Raw genomic sequence first — 19,938 nt, 5'->3', positions numbered from 1 at the left:
TGTATGTGTTTCCTATGATATTTTACAGTGTTGAATACAAAGGTTAAGAATTAAAGTTCTGAAAGGAAAGTCACAAAGATAAAGACAAAAGAGAAAACACCAAAGGATGATACATGACTTTTACAAACAGCCCGTACGAATATTGAACTGTAGGCTTAATAATAAACCCTCATCTATATTTAAAAGTTATTGTCTTCCTGGCTCCTGCTCTGTCCTGTTCCGCCTTCAGCTAAACAGTAAATGAAGTGTCCACATGACAGACTATTCAGAAGAACTGGCTCTCTGATTATTTATTTAACAGTTTTATTTATTTATCAGTTTTGCCAGATGAATAAACATGTTTTCCATACATTATCTTAATAGACTTAATGATGTAAAAACAATATTATACAATGTCATGTGTGGCTCAAATTGATGGCAGTTTTTCTTCTGTAATTCCCAGTGTTGGATAGAGGTATTCATTTATCATGTGCTAGTGCCATTTTTTTTTTTTTTTTTTCCAAGAGTAACATTGGCTGAGTTCACTTTTTCAAGTACAATTCATTATTCTGGATAACAGGGGCATCTACCTCCTTGAGGGTCTGCCAAGATTTGTAGTATTTAAAATGCAGTTTGGGACACTGAAAAGAAAATCAGAGGGCTGCCATCAGCATTCATGCAACTCTTCAAGCTGCAGGCAGCCCTTTCATCTGTGAATGGTCCTTGGGATTAGAGTTTGCAGAAGAACAAGGCTCACCCATGCACTTATTTTTCCCACACAAAATCAGAATTAGGAGGACAGGCAGTGGGAACAAATAGTTGGTTCATTGCCTCTGGCACAGAGGGTCACTGCAACATTTTTTGTGTGTCTCTTAGTGGTAAGAAAAATGTATACATTTTCCTCCTGAATATATGCTGAATACATAATATGAATATAACTGCAGTGAGCACTTTTCATATTCATTCATCCATTTCATCAACACATATTTATTGAGTACTTTTTTGTGTGGTAGGCACTGGAGATACAGCACTGGACACAACTTCTCACAGAGCTTTCATTCTAACTGGGGAAACTGCTAAATACATTAGATGGCAACAAGTGCTTGGCAAAATCTGCTGAAGGGAATAGTACTGGAATTCTGGAGTAAAACCCACTTGCTTCTTAGTAATATCAGATGAATTAGTAGGTCTTCTTTCTGCTCTCATTGTAATGGTGGCCCAGATCTGTGTGCAATATCATCAATAATTAATCATAGCAAGGCATAACTAATATTTTCCATAGGTATAAGGTTGCCAGATAAAATACAGGATACCCGGTTAAATTTGAATTTCAGATAAACATAAGCATTCCTTTAGTATGGGTATGTCCCAGATCATTCATGATACACATAAAAAAAATTATTCATCATTTATCTGAAATTCAAATTTAACTGGATCCTGTATTTTATTTGCAACCTAACTAGGTGGCATTTTTTTTTTTTTAAGTAGGCTGTCCTAACCTAAATAACAGCTTTTATCTGAAGCTTGAAAATTCATATCAAAATTATCTAAACATTGCTTAAACAAAAGTTACAAGGAAATGAGAGCCATTGTATTAATGCTTCTGCACATTACATTAAAATCAGTTGTTAAACTAAAATTGTGGTGGTTCTTTTGTGTCGTGTGATACGAAAGTCAAAATCCTCTAGCTAATGACTAATCTGAGATTGCATATCCTACTCACAGTCAAAAGAGTTCAGAATTGACTGGTTTTTAATGGATCTGTAAAACACTAAATGTCCTCACTGAAAAACTATTAGATTAATTTAAAAATATTTAGATTAAAAGTAAAATATTAGCTAAGAGTGTCTTGAGGAGGCAGTTAATTTAGTAGTTGAAAGTTAAAGACCCTATCCTCTACTCATCAGCATTGTGACCTTGAGACAATAATTCATGAATATACATAAGCCTGTTTGTTTGTTTTGTACGGGAAAATGACACTTAATTTTTTAAGGTTGCACTGAGGATAGAATGATTTCGGCCGGGAAAAGAATTTATCTAATTGCCTAGCATATTCTAAGTACTCAATAAATGGTAAATATTGTTATTAAAGTTCATACTGTGTTACAAATTATGTAGTGTCTCCTACTTTTCTTTCATTAAACATGTGGTAGCAATTACAGTTCTTAGAGGTAAAAAATTATGAACTATTCATAGTAGAGGCAAAATAAAGCCTCCTCAGGCATAAAATACTGCATTTTACCAAAGTTAATCCTAATTTCTGTGCTGTCCTAACTAATTATGTTAGTTACATAAAGACACTGGATCAATATCTTACATTCCTATAGATCAGTGTTCTCATAGTACTAATAAATCAGTCTCAAAATTATGTGATTCAGTTAATTATGGGCAAAGAATTCCAAACTCTAAACATCTTCTAAAAGGAATACAATACAGATTTCTGGCTACTGTAAAGTAGTAAATTTTTCAAACTAGTATATGTCTAAGAAATAATTAAAATGACTGAGGAAATTTTCCAGTAAAGGAATTGGTCATTTGTGAGGCTATTTAATAATTTATTTAATTATTATTATGTGACTACATATTTTATATATAATCATCTTTTTCATAGAAAGCATGAATACATTGAGAATTACCTATGTAGAAAAAAGCAAATAAAATGTACCACATTTTTAAATGCTTCTTCAAACATCCTGCAATGTAGTAAGCATTCAGAAAAATTTTCCAGAAGTCTGAATAAATAAATGAAAAAATGAAAATTTTAGAATAAATGAAATATTTTTTTTAAATAAATAAAAATGTTTGAATGAGAGAATGAATGAATAAATGGAGTGTGCAAAGAAGAAATCTGCTACTTTGGGAAGAATTTGAGTCAGAAGGTATTTCATAGCTGCATGTTCTTTGGCATATTTGCCCTTTAGAGCACAAGATAGACAGGTAGAGATAGAGTTACATATAAAAGCTGATAAAAATATTTCAGTATATAATTATTAGAGAAATGCAAATCAAAACTACAATGAGGTATCATCACAGACCAGTTAGAATGGGCATCATCGAAAATCTACAAACAAATGCTGGAGAGGGTGTGGAGAAAAGGGAACCCTCTTGCACTGTTGGTGGGAATGTAAATTGATACAGCCACTATGGAGAACAGTATGCAGGTTCCTTAAAAAACTAAAAATAGAATTATTATATGATCCAGCAATCCCACTACTGGGCATATACCCAGAGAAAACCATAATTCAAAAAGGTACATGCACCCCAATGTCCATTGCAGCACTAGTTACAATAGCCAGGTCATGGAAGCAACCTAAATGCCCATCCACAGATGAACGGATAAAGAAGTTGTGGTACATATATACAATGGAATATTACTCAGCCATAAAAAGGAATGAAATTGGGTCATTTGTAAAGATGTGGATGGATCTAGAGACTGTCATGCAGAGTGAAGTAAGTCAGATAGAGAAAAACAAATATCGTATATTAATGCATATATGTGGAACCTAGAAAAATGGTACAGACCAACCAATTTACAGGGCAGAAATAGAGACACAGATGTAAAGAACAAACATATGGACACCAAGGGGGGAAAGTGCCGGGGGGAGGTGTGGTGGTGGGATGAATTGGGAGATTGGGATTGACATATATACACTAATATGTATAAAATGGATAACTAATAAGAACCTGCTATATATATATAAAAAATTCAGTATAACTATAAGTTAGATGTCTATGATACTGATTATAAAAATTTTATAGAGTATCATTAGGTTTAAGATTAAACTTTTAATACATTTTGTAATTTCCATAAGCTGCTCTTATTGCCTGGGGAAACATTCTAATGTCTAAAACTTCAAGGAGACCATACTGATTTTTGAATAATTATAAGGTTCTACATATTTATGACCACACACATTTCATATGAATAAACACTGCAAGAAAAATAAAACAACAAAATTTAGTATTAAAAATGTATCTTCATTTTGCTTTACTGGTACAAAGAGGCAGCATTATAGTTAACGTTTTGTTCCAGTTGCTTGGAATATAGAGGACAAGTCACATCGTTCACTCAAACCTCCAATTCCCCAAACTAATAGTGCTAGGAAAGAGGTGAGGGGAATAGACAGAGTTTGAACCTCACCCTAAAGGCTAATAGAAGACAGTTCTGTCAAACTCCTCCAAGCAGGGGATACCCTGAGCTACACTCAGGCCCAGAATCAAACTGAGGACTCTTTAGGCGTGCTGCTCCATCTGACCTGCCCATCATTATAGTAAAAACCAGGAAGTAACCATGCCTAAAATAGTTGAGAAATAGATTTAAATTATTTTGGATCAAAATCAGTATCTTGAATTGTGAGATAAAGAAAATGTAACTGTCAATAAGGAAAACAGAAAGGAGATGATCTCTATGGAATATAACCATAGCAAAGGATTTTAGCAAAGGAATTGGCTAAGGGACCTCTTAAGGTCTCCTTTACTGTGCTTTTCATTCCATGGAGACCCCAGCTTGGTGTGTCCTATGTGAGATCTCTGAGTGTGTGTTAGCACAGCTGTGAGTCTGTGATGAGCTGTGGAGGGTGAGCACACATTGTAGCTAATATCAGAGAGGAAGGGGATGCTTAGCCATGGAGAAAAGAAACACTGTAATCCAGGTACCCATGCAATTCAGTAAAAATGAAAAAGTCAATGCCACTTACCAGGCTCTCTAACTGGAAATCAGTACTGTCTGCCTGCAGTTCATTTGAGGCCAAATAAACAAGCAATTTAGAGATATAAGGAAAATAGGAAAACACTCCAAATGAAATAGAAAACTTGATTTTTATATAAATAGTGTTTTGAGTACAATATAAATACAATATCAATACAATACAATATCAATAGTGTTTTGAGTACAATATAAATTAAATTACTACAAATAAAATATATATTTTTGTTAACTTAAAAAATTATGTATCATAAAAGTGGATGTTGTATTTTGTCATATCTTGACAGCAATTTTATTTCACAATTTACTATTTCTATAACTCATATGCCTATTAGTGTAACATGAATCAGTAATTTATGAATGTTTACCACATAAAGATAAACATAATGGAAAACAGTCGTGGATTTTTAGTTCTAAAGACTCTTTATGAAACTCTATACTTTCTACATACATTTGGAAGATTATTTTGAATAGCTGACCATTTGAGAATTTTAAAGCTCTTTATTCAATACCACCTAAACTCTAATCATGCATATTGCCTTTCCTCTGATTTCATATTGAAAAAAGTCATTACAAATAAATCTTTTTGAGAACTAGAAAATAAATAAAAATGTCAGAACAGTCGAAATACATTCCCCTATGTTCTTCAAAACACGTTAGTACATTATTCATGGAAATATCCCACAGGTTTTTCCTCATTTACTTATTCAAATTGTCTCTTCAGTTTATCAACTCAAATTTAATTAGAAGCATCACACTGGAAAGAAGATGTGAGGACACTGATACAGTGAGGAGAGATAGCATTTCTTACTTAATAACAGTAATACTGACATTTTTGAGCTCTTATTATCTGCCAGACCATATTCAGGACACTCTGCTTATATCATTTCTAATATTTCTAACATCCTCTATTTAAGATAATTATATTATTATTATAATGAAACAGCACACATGTGAGAGAGAGATAGAGAAAGAGCGATTGAGAGAGGAAACACTGAGAGTTCACAACATGACTAGAAAATACAGGGTCAGTGTCAACCTTGATTTGCCTTATTCTGAAGCAGGTGTTCCCAGGGCCCTGCACATCATAAAACACCTTCATACCTTCTGTACCTTTTTTGGACAATGAAAGAACTAAAGATCTAAAGCCTTCTGACTGTGCTAGCATCACGTAAAATGGGTAGACTATAGGCTAATTTCCCTTCCCCCTTTCTTATGCTGCTTGCCTCTTAGGTCAGGATTTTACTGCATGTGGAGTATTGGTATTTCTGGCTCAAAATACCTGAACTTCTTATTTTAAATCATGACCTTTTACTGTACAATAGTTTTGACTTAGGAGAGATTACTGAAGAGTTACTGTGAGATATTCTATAGCTATTTCTTAAGGAGCTTAAACCAGAACTCAACATCCTCTTCTGAATGAAGATACCTCTTTGATTTTATTTAAAAATATATTTCCTAAAAAAAAAAAAAAATATATATATATATATTTCCTTAATAAAAAAGAGGCCTTGAGGAAATATCCTAATGAGGCATCACTCTTCCTATGATAGGATGCTACCTTTCTTAAGCCTGGACTTGTTGTTTTGTGGGGCCCCTACATCTATTTTTGGTCCGTAGACATAGTTTCACAATTGTCATTTGGTTTAGTCTAAAACTGCATCTTTAAAAACATAAGATATAATCTACTCTCTTCCTTGACTAAAGCAACTTTTTTTTTTTCATTCCTGGAATATTTTAAAAGCTGGTTCAAGTTTTCTTATTTTATTCCTAATGTGAAAGGGTTTTTCATTTGAATGCTCAGGAATGATAAAATACCAGTTCATGTCAAAACACAAAAACATGGGGGAAAAAAAATCAATGAAACCAGTGCCTGCAGTTAGGAAGTTTATGGTTTAATTCTTTCCTTCTAATGAGCATTTAAATCAAAATTGTTATTATGTTATTTTTAACTGTGCTTTTAATTTGCAGAGATTAGCTGGCAAATTTGCCCAAAGTACAGTATATTGCCTGTTTGCAGATCTGACTGAGAGTTGGGTTATTACTAATTACAAAGAAATAAAGAGTTTTCTGGCCAATTAGTAGGAATAAATCTGTAAAGTTTCAAAATTCAACTGAAGATCAGGAATCTGGAACATAATAAGATTTTCATTAAAATCCCTTATATATAACTAAATGTTACCAGTTAAACCTACTTGTGGATGCTTGGAGTGATCCTATAGAAATACCAAATACTCTCCATTCAAAAGCTTTTTTAGACTAAATCTATGTAATATTTCAAACAACTGGTGCTAAGTCACACATTTTAAAAACAAAATTTGACTGTCTATGTAAGAAAGGTGAAATGCAGAGCTAAGATATTTTGATGATTCAAGATTCACTAAAAAAGCAGCACCTACCTTTCCTCAACTAGCCAGGAAGAAACTGGAATTTAGAAAGGATAAGTCTCATGCTTCTTTACTTGTGTATTAATTATGAGGACAGAACTGAAGCCAAAGAGTTTGCTTAGGTAACTGCTTAGTTTGACTTAATTCTTACAATAATACTAACATAATTGAAGACTTACTGTGAACCAAGAACTGTTCTGAGTTACATGTGTTAACCTGCAATCTGTACAAGTCTATGAGATAAACGTCTTATGCTCATCCCATGCTGCAGACAAGGCCACTGGGCCAGAGCAACCTGCCCAAAGTCATGCAGCTTGGCAAATGGAAGAGGCATGATTTGTACTCAGTCTAATGGCACTCCACACATTTCCTCTCAGCGTCGTACTTGAGAGGTCTTAAAAATGTATTTATATATTCTAAGTGGATATCTTTACTAAGATATGCAACCAACGCCTTAAAATTCCAGAAACAAATTAAAACTCTGTCTCTCCCCTTCTCCCCCCCTCACTCCCTCTCCCCGTCTCTATCTCCTCCTGCCTTCCACCCATGTTGGCAGTTTCCCTTGGAAGCAGTCAGATCCTAAAAAATCATAGATTAGATCCTGAAGGCAAAGAAAGTATATAAAAGTCAGTGAACACATAAAGAATCCTAAAATATGATGTATCAAACAGACCATTAAACAAACAAAAAAAATTATGAATCAAAAACTTTAACCAGGGCTTCCCTGGTGGCGCAGTGGTTGAGAGTCCGCCTGCTGATGCAGGGGACACGGGTTCGCGCTCCGGTCCGGGAGGATCCCACATGCCGCGGAGCGACTAGGCCCGTGAGCCATGGCCGCTGGGCCTGCGCGTCCGGAGCCTGTGCTCCGCAGTGGGAGAGGCCACAACAGTGAGAGGCCCGCGTACCGCAAAAAAAAAAAAAAAAAAAAAAAAAAAACTTTAACCAGAATTTCTCTGTTTGCAACAATCAGGAGAAGACCAACATAAAAGTTATCATTCAATGGTGGAGTAATGCATTTACATTGTTGAGTATAAGCACAAACTGAACTTCTAACATTGTGATTCTTTCCTGGACATAGAAATATACTACGAACTGATGCTTTTTTAAAGTAAAGCAATGATGTCTCTACCTGGGGCAGTATCACAGAAATAACTCTAACATAAGGTTGACTAATCCCTGCTCTGAATTTTAATTGTAATTAAATGTATGCCATAAGTAGATTTCCTCATAATATTTAAATTATATTATTTAATTCATTTAATACTATTTTATTAAATCATCATATTTTAGGGTAGTGTTGCCTGATTTAGAAAAAATAAAATACAGGATGGTTGCTTAAATTTGAATCTCAGATGAACAATGAATAATTTACCAGTCTAAGTATGTTCCAAATATTGCAAGAAACTGTGCGATATTGCAATCTTTGGGACATACTTAGACTGAAAAAATTATTGTTTATATGAAATTCAAATTTAACTGGCTATCTTGTATTTTATCTGGCAACTTAAGAGTTATTAAAATCTGGGCATCCATGTATTTGTCAGTCACACTAATCTGAATAATTCTCAATCCACTGACAGAAACGTGTGTCAAAATAGTGTTAAGGTTAATTTGGGACATTTGAGACAAGTATCTGTGGTTTCTTCAAAAATTTCAAATTATTTTAAAACTCTAGACAATTTATTTCTCTTATTTATTTTTCTATATCAAGATAAAATAAAAGATACTAGTTTGATTTTGAGTATAGATCCTTTATAATTAGTAATTTATTTCCATGTTTTTCTTATGACATGGCTTTAGAATACTTTTAAGGGACTTCCCTGGTGGAGCAGTGGTTAAGAATCCACATACCAATGCAGGGTACGTGGGTTCGATCTCTGGTCAACGAAGATCCCACGTGCGTGGAACACCTAAGCCCGTGTGCCACAACTACTGTGTCTGCGCTCTAGAGCCTGCAAGCCACAAGTACTGAGCCCGCATGCCACAACTACTGAAGCTCACATGCCTGGAGCCCGTGCACCACAACAAGAGAAGCCACTGCAATGAGAAGTCTGCGCACCTCCGTGAAGAGTAGCCCCTACTCGCTGCAACTAGAGAAAGCCCTCGCACAGCAACGAAGACCCAATGCAGCCAAAAATAGAATAAAAAAAAAATAATAATAATAAAAAAGAATACTTCTAAGAGTTACTGAAATCAGTAAGCTCCTTATTTTTAGATACAGCTACTGATTTGTTTATCTGTTTATCACTTTTAACACTCCCAAATTATTATAAAAACTGATATACAAAGAATATATTTTTCCTTTAAGGCAGACCACACATCAGGGTTAATTAATGCCATTCCTATTTACCCACCCTTAGCAGAATGAATCACATGGCAGCAGGCAGCTATGGAAATGAAATTCTTCACAGCACACCAATGAAAGTTGACATTACCCTTCCTTTACACTAGGAGGCATATTGATCCCACAGATTTTTCTACTATAACACTGAACATACTATTCAGTGACCAATTCGACAAGCTCAAATGCTACTGAATATTACTAACTACTTTTAGATATTTATGATAAACAAGTACTCAAAGCTAATTCTTTTTGGGATTAAAGTCATACTTGAAATTGATGAGATCTAAAACTTACCAGCAGAGAAAGCTTGTGTTCCTGCTGGTTTTACAGCCAGTTTTAACCACTTTCAGTAATAAAAGATAAAGTCATCTCATTGCAATCCTCTTAAAAATAAAATAGTAATGAAACAAAAAGTGTATTTTGAATAATTAATACTATAATAAATACTTTAAAAGCATAAAGTGAACATAATTTATTTAAAGTGAAATAATGAATATACTGGAGTATAAATATGCTTTACTATAAGTTTTTATCAGTCTTTAGCAAATTGTGGTGTTCTGGAACTGCCCATCAGATATGATGAGTATGAAAAAAGTCCCATGAAAAGAATTTAAAATATAAAGTGTTCAGAATTTGAACACATTTTTAGAATTTTATTTCTTCTAAGGTATAACAATGATTTTGCATTTCAAAATTCTCCGTGGTAACTTTGAACACTTGACTGGAAACTTTTGCTAAATGTTTTGATTCTTCTACATATTTTCACTGTCTATTGATAATAATAACAATACAGAAATAATGATACCTGTAAACCAAGCCTGCAGTATGTGCCAACAGCCCTGTGGACCCAGGGTCAATGAGTTAGATAAAAGGTTATTCTGAATCCACTGTCTGTGTTCTTAATCACAACTCCACAATGCCTCCCAAAAAAGCCAACACTGACTATGTTTAGGACTCAAACCTCCCCCAAACTTTCAAATATCTTTTTGATTCTACCCTAATTTTTGTTGTCTTTGCTCTCACTCCACTCCACCCTCATCTTTGCCTGCCCTAAATGTTGTTTGTCATGATTTCCTTCTTGGACTATCTTCCAACAAGATAATCCCTTGGAAGATAGTCCCTTGTCTATCTTCATAACTACATTTACTCCCCAAATTTCAGTCACCTTCTATGTTGTCAGTTTCCAGTTTCCAACTCAGAATCATATTCTTAGTTCCTAGATACATCTATCTAGGAACTTTGTACACCTATCCAAATTTTTAAACTTTTTAAGAATTGTTTCCTAAGCTGAGTTTTAAATCTCATATTCTCTAATTTATTTAATTGTGTAATTTTCTGGTAAGTCTAGCAAACTAAAATCATGGAATACCATCAAGTCTTTCTATTCTCTTATCTGCTGTATCCAATTAGAATGTATTCTATCCTCCCCATCATTCAAAATCTGGTCCAACCTATATCTCAATCCAGGTTCATTTCTTGTCACAGACTGGTACAGTTGTATATTAACCGTTTGTTGAGCATCTGTGTTTCAGGCACTGTGCCAAGTGATTATTTATATCAAATAACTGTAGTTTTTATAACAATATTCTCAAAGATATTAATAGCCCCATTTTGGAGGTTAGGAACCCGAGACCACGTGGTGGAGCTAAGCATAACTGCATGTGCCACAAAAACACTGAACTATTCACTACTTACCCAACTAACCATGACATTTCATAGCACCAAGATACCTGCACTGCCAGTGGGTGCTCACACACACACACACACACACACACACACACACACACACACAGAGGCAAACACACACAGAGGCACATGTACATATTTTATTTGCTTAAACAATATCTGTTTATCTAATGTCACTTGTTTAAAGTATCACTCTATAGAATCTTTATTGATTTCTTATTCAAGACTTATTCTATTTTAAACCCCACTTTTTTATGCTTATAAATGGCATTTATTCTAGTTCACTAATGTTATTGGTATCTAGTATCGTCTCTCTTTCAAAAATCAATATTTCTTTTTTTTTTTTTGTCTTGTTTTTATGGTCTATATAATGCTCATAGCCTGCCCCTCAGAGAAAATAAAATTGCAAAAAATTTCAGGAACTTTACAAGTTCCCGCAAACTTACTCAAGGTCTCTCTTACCAAGGAACTGACATTAGAAATCTTGTTCTCACAGTAATTCAGTTTTTTTTTTTTTAAGTTTATTGAACCTTGGTTTTAATGCCTGTCCCCAGAATCTAGCAGAGTACCTGACACATAGTAGCCTCTGCATGAGTGTTTACAGAATGAATAAACAAATGAACGAATCATGGAAAAGTCATGTGAATAAAGGATCTTAAATGACAGACCTTGAATTGTAAGATATTTCAGAATTACTAAGTCTTATATAAATTATGGCATACATACTCTAGTGTGACCCCTCAGGTTCCCAAACTCCTGGTGTTCATTACCATATGTATCCCCCTTCCCTTGAGTGTGGGCAGGACCTGAGACTTGCTTATGACCAATAGAATATGGCAACAGTGATGGAATGTCACTCCTGTGAATATGTGAAGTTATGTAAGAATGCATATTGCTACAAACTCACTCTAGAGACTGTCTCTCTAACTGCCCTTGAAGAAGTAAGCAGTCATGTTGAGAGGCACATGTGGTTAGCAGCTGAGGGTGGCCTCCAAGGGCTGAGAGCTGTCTCCAGCACACAGCCAGTGAGATAGTCTCAGTCTTACAACTGCAAGGAAATAAATTCTTCTAATAATCTGAAAAATCTAAGAAGTAAATTCTTCCACAGTTTAGCCTGCAGATGAGAAAGTAACCTGGTTCACACCTTGATTGCAGGCTTTTGAGACCCTGAGTAGAGGACTCAGCCAAGGCACGTTCAGACTCCTGACTTAAACTGTGAAATTATGAATGTGTGCTGTTTTAAGACACTAAGTTGGTGGTGATTAACAATAGAACATAGATGGTAGATAGATAGATACATATATACGTATATACATACATAAGAGATGAGTAGATGTATATTTTGTTTGTGATCTACATGACTTAATCTAGAAAATGTTCTGACCTCTCTGATTTTAAGGGGAAAGTAGTTAGTAATAGATAGTTTTTAACTTACATTTAGAAAAATATATTTAATAAAGCAAAAAATTAAAGTTTTATAGCACTAAAAAAATCTAATTTTGTTCTTTTATTGTCTTTTTTTCCCCTTAAACTCAAAGCACAGTAGGTTTGATTACTTTTTCTCTATACCATTCTCTGAGGAACTCTAGATTCATTAACTCAGGGGCCACTATTGTGGGATCACCCTGAATTGATTACAAAAATCCCATGGGGAAATGAACATAATAGGTGACAATATGAAACCTCTGAAAAATTTTCTTTGGGTTAGTATAACTAGTTCAACCCAAGGTACGTATGAAAAAAAATAAACATAGTTCATAAAAATTATTGTATAAAATACTGTGCCCCCAAAATCAAATTCATGTTTAATTCCCAAAGCATATTATGGTTAGTGATTTTTTTTCTTGAAGGTTAGGATAAGTACAATTTCTTAGGACTGAAATTTGATAGGGTAATTATGTTTTTCTTCTGGATTTTGCTGGAGCATTTTAATTTTATTAACTTGATTTTTTTCTCACCAAAATGACAGCCTCATTTAAAATCTCATGCTCAAATATTTTAAGTTCTCCTTTTCTTAGCATGTGTGTCCTATATCTTTAACACTGACAGGAAAAAATATTTTTAATACAATTTTTTACTTTATTCTAAGAATGATTTTTTTCTCAGCTCTGTATCAGGTGCTTTCCATGAAAATTACAAAATAAAAATATAATTTGACTACATTATTAAAACTGTGGAAAATATAGACAATTAAAAATAAATTAATACTCCAAACTGAAGATAACCACAGTTAACATGATATAGGACTTCCTAGGTTTATTATTTGTTTATTTGCTTTATCTTGATAGAACACTTAGTTTGTCTGACTGTATATTTGTGTGTTTGTGAAATATTATTTTTTTAGTCAACAAATATACATTGCTGTCCTACTATATTCCAGGTACTGTTATGCCTGGAGAATAGAAAGGTGAGCAAATAGTCTTTAGAGATTAATGGGAGAGACAATTGTGAATCAACTAATCACACACATTCTCTTTAAGGAAAAGATATAAGTACCATGATAAAGAAAAATTGTTCCAATGAAAAGAGGACTAAATAAGATTAAGTAAGACTCCATATATATGAGTTCTATTCTTGACTCACAAACTATGTAACTTAGGCAAAGCACTTCCCTTTTTACTCCTCTGTATAAAATAATTTTATACTGTGTGGGCTGCGGGGTCCTATTAAGGTCGAATTTTCATTAGCCCAGTGCCAAGTAATCCTTGCAGAAGTAGTTCTTTTACAAGTTGTTTGTCTTACGACTCATCTTAGTAATATTCAATGTCTCAAACTTCCTCTTAAAAATGAGATTAGCGTCCTCAAATTTAAAACTCAATGTCAGTGATGACTATATTGTATTACACACTGTCTTAAAACCTGTGCACATTGCAGGTGGTTTCTTTGAATAGTAAAAGCATAACCTGTGAAGTTAGACACTCCCGAGTTCATATTGTGCCTCAGCTACTTGCTAAGTAGTTTTGACAAATAATTTACTTATAATACTATTTAACTTGCAATATTGGTGTGGAATCATAAACAATATATTAAAACATTTACTAGCATTCCTGACTCATAAGTAGACTTCAGTAAATATTACCCATAAATATACCAGTTATCAAAACTATCCTTAGCGAGAAATTCACCAGCTGAATTCATACCCAGTCCAGATAGAAGTAGAAGCATATGACAGTCAGGGCTTTAATAATATAAATACAATGTGAAATTTTGAACATCATTAAACAGGAGAAAATCCTTAAAATTAGCATTTAAAAGAAAAACAGACGAAAAAATAACTCCATTCATGATTCTCAACGGGACAGGATTAGGACCTAATTCTGAATTAGTGGTAATAAGCTGCTCCCAATCTGATTACATAATTGTTTTTGTTTCTTTTTAACTTGGTGAAATTCCTTCATCACTCTAGCTATATGTCTTAAAAATTAAAATCCTCAATTGAAAATCCCCTTACTATTTTCTTAGAATAAATGGTTTTATTGAGTTTTACATGGAGGGCATGATCATATTAATAAGTTAACTTTTTAAGGAAATATGATTAATTCTGTTATTTGGGAATGGGATAAATCTTTTTATGCAGAAAAACTGACAAAACTCATTGCAAGAAATATTGCATGTGTGTGTGCCATTTGTGAGACAGTTGGCTAAGTATGCACTAGGACTCAGAAGTGCCTAGATCATAGAGACACTATCTCTTTGGTTGCCAGAGGGCTACATAAAAGTCTAAAGGTATATTAAAGCTTAAGTTTCCAAAAACTCCCCCACATGATACCATTTGTATTAATTTCTTTAAAAAATGCATAATTAAAAAGGTTACTATGAAATTATTACTAAATTTTAATTATTTTTAAGAATCATTATATTTGAAAAGCTAGGAATCCATACAGATATAATACTTAATAACTCTATAGATAATACAAATTTATATGGATATTGCATGATTGCTATAAAATCATGACTCTTCAAGAGACAGACAGAAAATGCCACTGAAGACAATGGAAATGGTTTAGATCTACATAGCAAGATTATTACTGTTGAAGATTATTGCTTCAATTACTCTGTACCTTACTCCACAAATTCTTCAAAGTTAATTACAAAAATGTGACTGCAGAATTTTAAGATAATATGTCATAATATTATACTAATATGAATTACTGCTTAGTTATGGATCTCAATGTTTCTAGGCTAGTCTAATGAATTCTCCTCTAGACGTTTGCAAAAGAGGTTAAAATTAAAGTCTCTTTAAATGTCAAAAGAAGTGTTAGCCTCCAGGGACCCTCTGGGCTCCACCTTTCCCTATCTGACTCTTATCCTTCCTTCCCAATCATGAATAAGGATGGCTTCTCCAGCAAGGAGCACTGTTCTGGTTTAACACATTTTTATGAACGTGATTCTTCTGGGTGAAGTCACTGTGCTGAGTTGAATGTTGGAGTGTACAAGGGTATGTCTTCCCTTGGGTCTTTTTTTCCATGTGACAGGATTGGTAAAAATTCTGAGGAGTTCTTCAAGCAGGCTTGAAAGTTTCCCCACTACCCCCAGCTTTAGAATCTCTCATGTCTTCTCCTATTTGGCAGTTTACCCAGTGCTATTTTCCAGGTTTAAGAAATTGTTGGATGAGTAACTGCACCTATTAGATAAAGTCCTGGCCTAGGGCAGCTTAGCTTAACCATATTGCAGCATACATTTTTTTTTTTTTTTTTTTTACTTTTACTTCCATGAAAATAACTGGTGAACTACATAGAAAAGTCCTAAAACCATTTGTGCCAGTGTGTTTAAAATAGAGCTTTCCTGTCTTGATTGAGGAGGAGGCCCAAAGACCAGAGGAACCAACCACTGCCATGTGCAGAAGAGGTGGTCAAGAACCAGTTTTGGGACCCTTGCCTTAATGCCAATAAGAGATGTTTTAAAATTGGAGAAAGGGAAGTTGCAGACTAGGAAATCTGTTTAGAAAGAGCTGTCCTACATATCCAACCTCTTTACACAAGTCCTGCAAATGTTGAGACAATGGAACCACAGGTTCAATGGTCCTTAGACTAACCAGAACCAAGAAATCTAAGGAGAATTTTTGACCAGCTCTGCCAAATGCTGTGAGATGAGTAGTTGCCTCTTTGGATATGGCCTGACCTTCTGGATATGTGAAGTCAAAAGATGCACGTATGTTTTCCTTATGGGACCAAGAAAGAGGACATGAAAGATTAGGAACCAGAGCTGGTATGGAATTTGCTTAGATTTTCCTAAAAGATTGGCTGAGGAAAACTTCAGCAGATAGAAGATGCAAATGTAACTTCATATGTCAATGAGAAGAGAACCACCTATCAGACAAACCTGCAGAGATGGGAGCACAGCTTGAGAGGGCGCATATGTACAAAAGATCTCCCACCACTACCCTGAAATCAAAGAGTCAGTTTAAAATCCTAGAAGGCATAAAACACCAGTGCTGGATTACCACAACAGGACTAGTTAAGAAAGTCCTTTCATGCTTTTTACCTCTTCTTGGTATTTCTACTTCAACCATAGAATTGCCAGAGGCACTTTAATATCTAAAGCAGTGAGAGAAAGAGCTAGGACATTACGAAAACATCACCCTAACCCCATTTCACACTATAGACAAGTTTGAAGCAGGTCAAGGTGAGTTAGAAAAAACTTTTAATTCAAATCAAACAGAAATCACAATCATTGCTTTGGACTGGACATAATAATTATTGAATTAGACTTCTAATTTTTAAGTAAAGTGAACTAGTTAGTGATTAAAAAAAATAATAATAACATGAACAAAAAAGATATAGCATTTGCCCAAAATTTTCTTCAAAGGCCGAGGAAGAAGTACCCTCACAGGGCTTACCTGGAATGTATAATGATTTCTGAGGTGAGGTGTGAGTTTGTCGGAAAATAAAGGATTTTGCCAGTCTCATCCCATTCATTCCACTCTTTCAATGTATTGGTTAAAAAAAAAATCATCCAAAATTAAAATAGACAAAAAATATAAACCCCCACATCATTATCACTCCTCTTCATACTTGTTTTAATCACCATGTTATATATATATATATATATATATATATATATATATATATGTGTGTGTGTGTGTTTATGTGTGTGTGTATAGTCTTCATTGGAAAAGAGCATTCCACAGGACACTTTTTTCTTTTTCTTCATTGACTATGTTCCACTTAACTATATTTAATCAATTCTAAAATGTAAAACTGTCTTCCCATTTTAATATCTTTGACATCTAGATGTCTTTCATAAAATGGCTTCTTGCAATTGTATCTGCAGCATTTTTTCTTTTTTCATGGTTCATAAAATAAAGATACACCAAAGAATTTAACAGCCAATATACCAAGCACATTAGACTTGATATATTTCAAAGAATATTACAACAACAATAAAGGCAGCAAAAAAAACCTGAATGTCCATTTACTTGCTCCCCAGAATGACTGTTAAAACTCAAGGGCACAACAGAAAACCAGAAGAACTCCAAGCAAAGTTTTTAAGAGGACTCACCAGAGTTGGGATCAGAGTTGCCATCTGCTTCAGTCCTCTTGTCCGGAGAGGCCTGGTCATAGAATTCGTCCTGTGGCTGAACCAGAGGAAGAGGGTGTGAGATCAGGGTTCCACTACCCACCGGCTCGTGGTCTCCTAGACCACTGTCACTGCAGCTTTCCTGGGAGCCGTCAGGGAGATGAAAGGTAACCCGGCGCTGCGACTACAAAGAAGACCACAGGACACACCGTTAACATCCTTCCCAAAGGAAGTGGAGGCGGAACGCAAAGCAAAGCAACTTTAACACACAGTGCAATGTCGAGGCAGAATATAAAATACTTGGAACACAGCTGGAAACAAACATTTATTATTTGTCGTTTCCTATGACATATCCAACTTGCAAAATACAAGAAAGAATTTCAATCTTGTGTAATTCAAGAACAAAAAACTTGTGGTATATCATTGAAAGTTGTAGAAAGAAAGGCAAAAACAAATATATATATCTATATGCTAATGGTCAAAGCTATAAAAAATTTAAATAAGCAGAAATACAAAAATGTTTGTTTCATAGATTTGAATTAATGCATAGATAATGCAACACAACATTCCATTTCTTTTGAATGACCTAGTATTGTGTTTATTTGAGGCTTTTAAGGTAGCTTTTGCAATGAAGCCATTATTGTCCACTGGCCCAGATATTGCTACCAGTCATTGGTTTTAGAATATCCCTGTTGAAAGGTGTTTGTAATCCTACTTTGGCATCTATTTACACAATGTCACCATCAGAAGTGACCTAAAATATGTATATGGGTGCTTTAATAAATTTTAGTATTTTAGTAAAATAAAATTGTGCCTTTCAGCACAGATCACTGCTTAGTTTTCTTGGTAAATATTCTTTTAGCTGATATAATCTATGAGATAAGAGAACATTTACAGGTGTGTATGGTGGAGATTTATGCCTTACAAAATTATGTGAGAGTAGTAAATTTGTGCTGTATGTCTGACTACACCTAATTTCCATTTTGCTTTGATAACCAAAAGACCTTTTAATATCGCATTGCATGTGGCTACTTTTACTCAGATTTAATAAAATTATGAATATATAAATAAGAAATATATAATATATGGAGATAAAATGTATAACAATTATTTTATCTTACCTAAGATTTGTGTTTTCAAGAGACAATTTATAAATTGTATCCATTTCAAAGAAAACAAATGTAGAGACAAAATGTTATAGGTAGAAATACTGCTATTCTATAAATGTATTTCTTATAGACTGACAATAGAATATAGCCTATTTTCTGTGAGTCACTCATTCAAATCCAGCTCAGAGTCATAATGGAGAAGAGCTGATACCATTTTATTGCTGTTCAATGACCTGTGTGAAGTGATTTGATAGTTTAGTACATTTTAAATGAAATAATGTAGACATATCATATAAACTATAATCATAAATGGTCCTAATTGAGTCTACTGTAGCACATTGCACCTTCAAGCACAACTATCTCATTACCATTGTTCCCTCCTCAATAGAGTTTGAACCATGCCTAGGTAAGTGCTACATAATATGCAAGTAAACTTGAATATTAATATCTGAAATGCATTTCTACTTTTAAGGGAAGGTCATGCTACTGATTTTATTTATTAGTGTTTCCTCTCCCAGGTGAATTTAACCCTTGAGAGAATAATAATACAAGTATTCTCTGTTTCTGTTTCAACATGCACTTAATTCATATTAAGTGTATGCTTTTGTAATAAAGAACAGTGACCAGGCTGCCTACAATACATAATTGCCAAACATCTCTTTTAAAGTGATTGGCCTACTAAAAAGTCCATAGTTTTAGTGACTAAAGTATCTTCGGTGTTACCTCTGGAGGACTATCTCTTAGTTATAGCTTAAGTGAATAAAAAAGAAGTCAAAACATAAGAGAGACAATGGAATAATCTGAATGGTTCTGCAATCTTCATAAAGCATTTCTGGGAGATGCTTATAAGGCATTATAAAATATTTGTTTCATAGACAGAAGGAAAAAGGAAAATTAACATCTGTGATATTCTTCTAAGCTCTTTTAATTACAATAGTTTTTTTTTGCCTAGGAAATGTCCAAATCTGCAACATCAGTTATAACTAAATCCAGTTGTTCTCATAGTATCATTGGGCACCTACTGGTATGTAGCCTGGTGTTATATTTACTCAGAATAATAAGGAAAATATTTTTTAAATTATTTCAAATACAACTTATTAGATTCTATCTCACATATACTATACTATGCTATTTCTTTATCACTTTATAATTGAGAATAACAGATATAAATCTAGTGTAATTTATTTGCTGTAAGACCCTGCAAATTAG

General features: G+C 34.0%; 1 protein-coding gene across 1 annotated transcript in view; it reads right to left on the bottom strand.

The window, feature by feature from the left end:
- Nucleotides 1-19,938, bottom strand: part of PCDH9 (protocadherin 9) — a 991,580-nt gene that overhangs the window by 312,406 nt on the left and 659,236 nt on the right. The window contains exon 4 of the mRNA XM_065896163.1: nucleotides 17,603-17,806. Within this exon, the coding sequence (XP_065752235.1) occupies nucleotides 17,603-17,806 (204 nt within the window). The remainder of the gene's footprint in view (nucleotides 1-17,602; nucleotides 17,807-19,938) is intronic.

The sequence above is a fragment of the Phocoena phocoena genome, chromosome 18 (genome assembly GCF_963924675.1).
Source record: "Phocoena phocoena chromosome 18, mPhoPho1.1, whole genome shotgun sequence".
NCBI classification, from domain to species: domain Eukaryota; kingdom Metazoa; phylum Chordata; class Mammalia; order Artiodactyla; family Phocoenidae; genus Phocoena; species Phocoena phocoena.
This window is presented reverse-complemented; position numbering and strand designations above follow the sequence as displayed.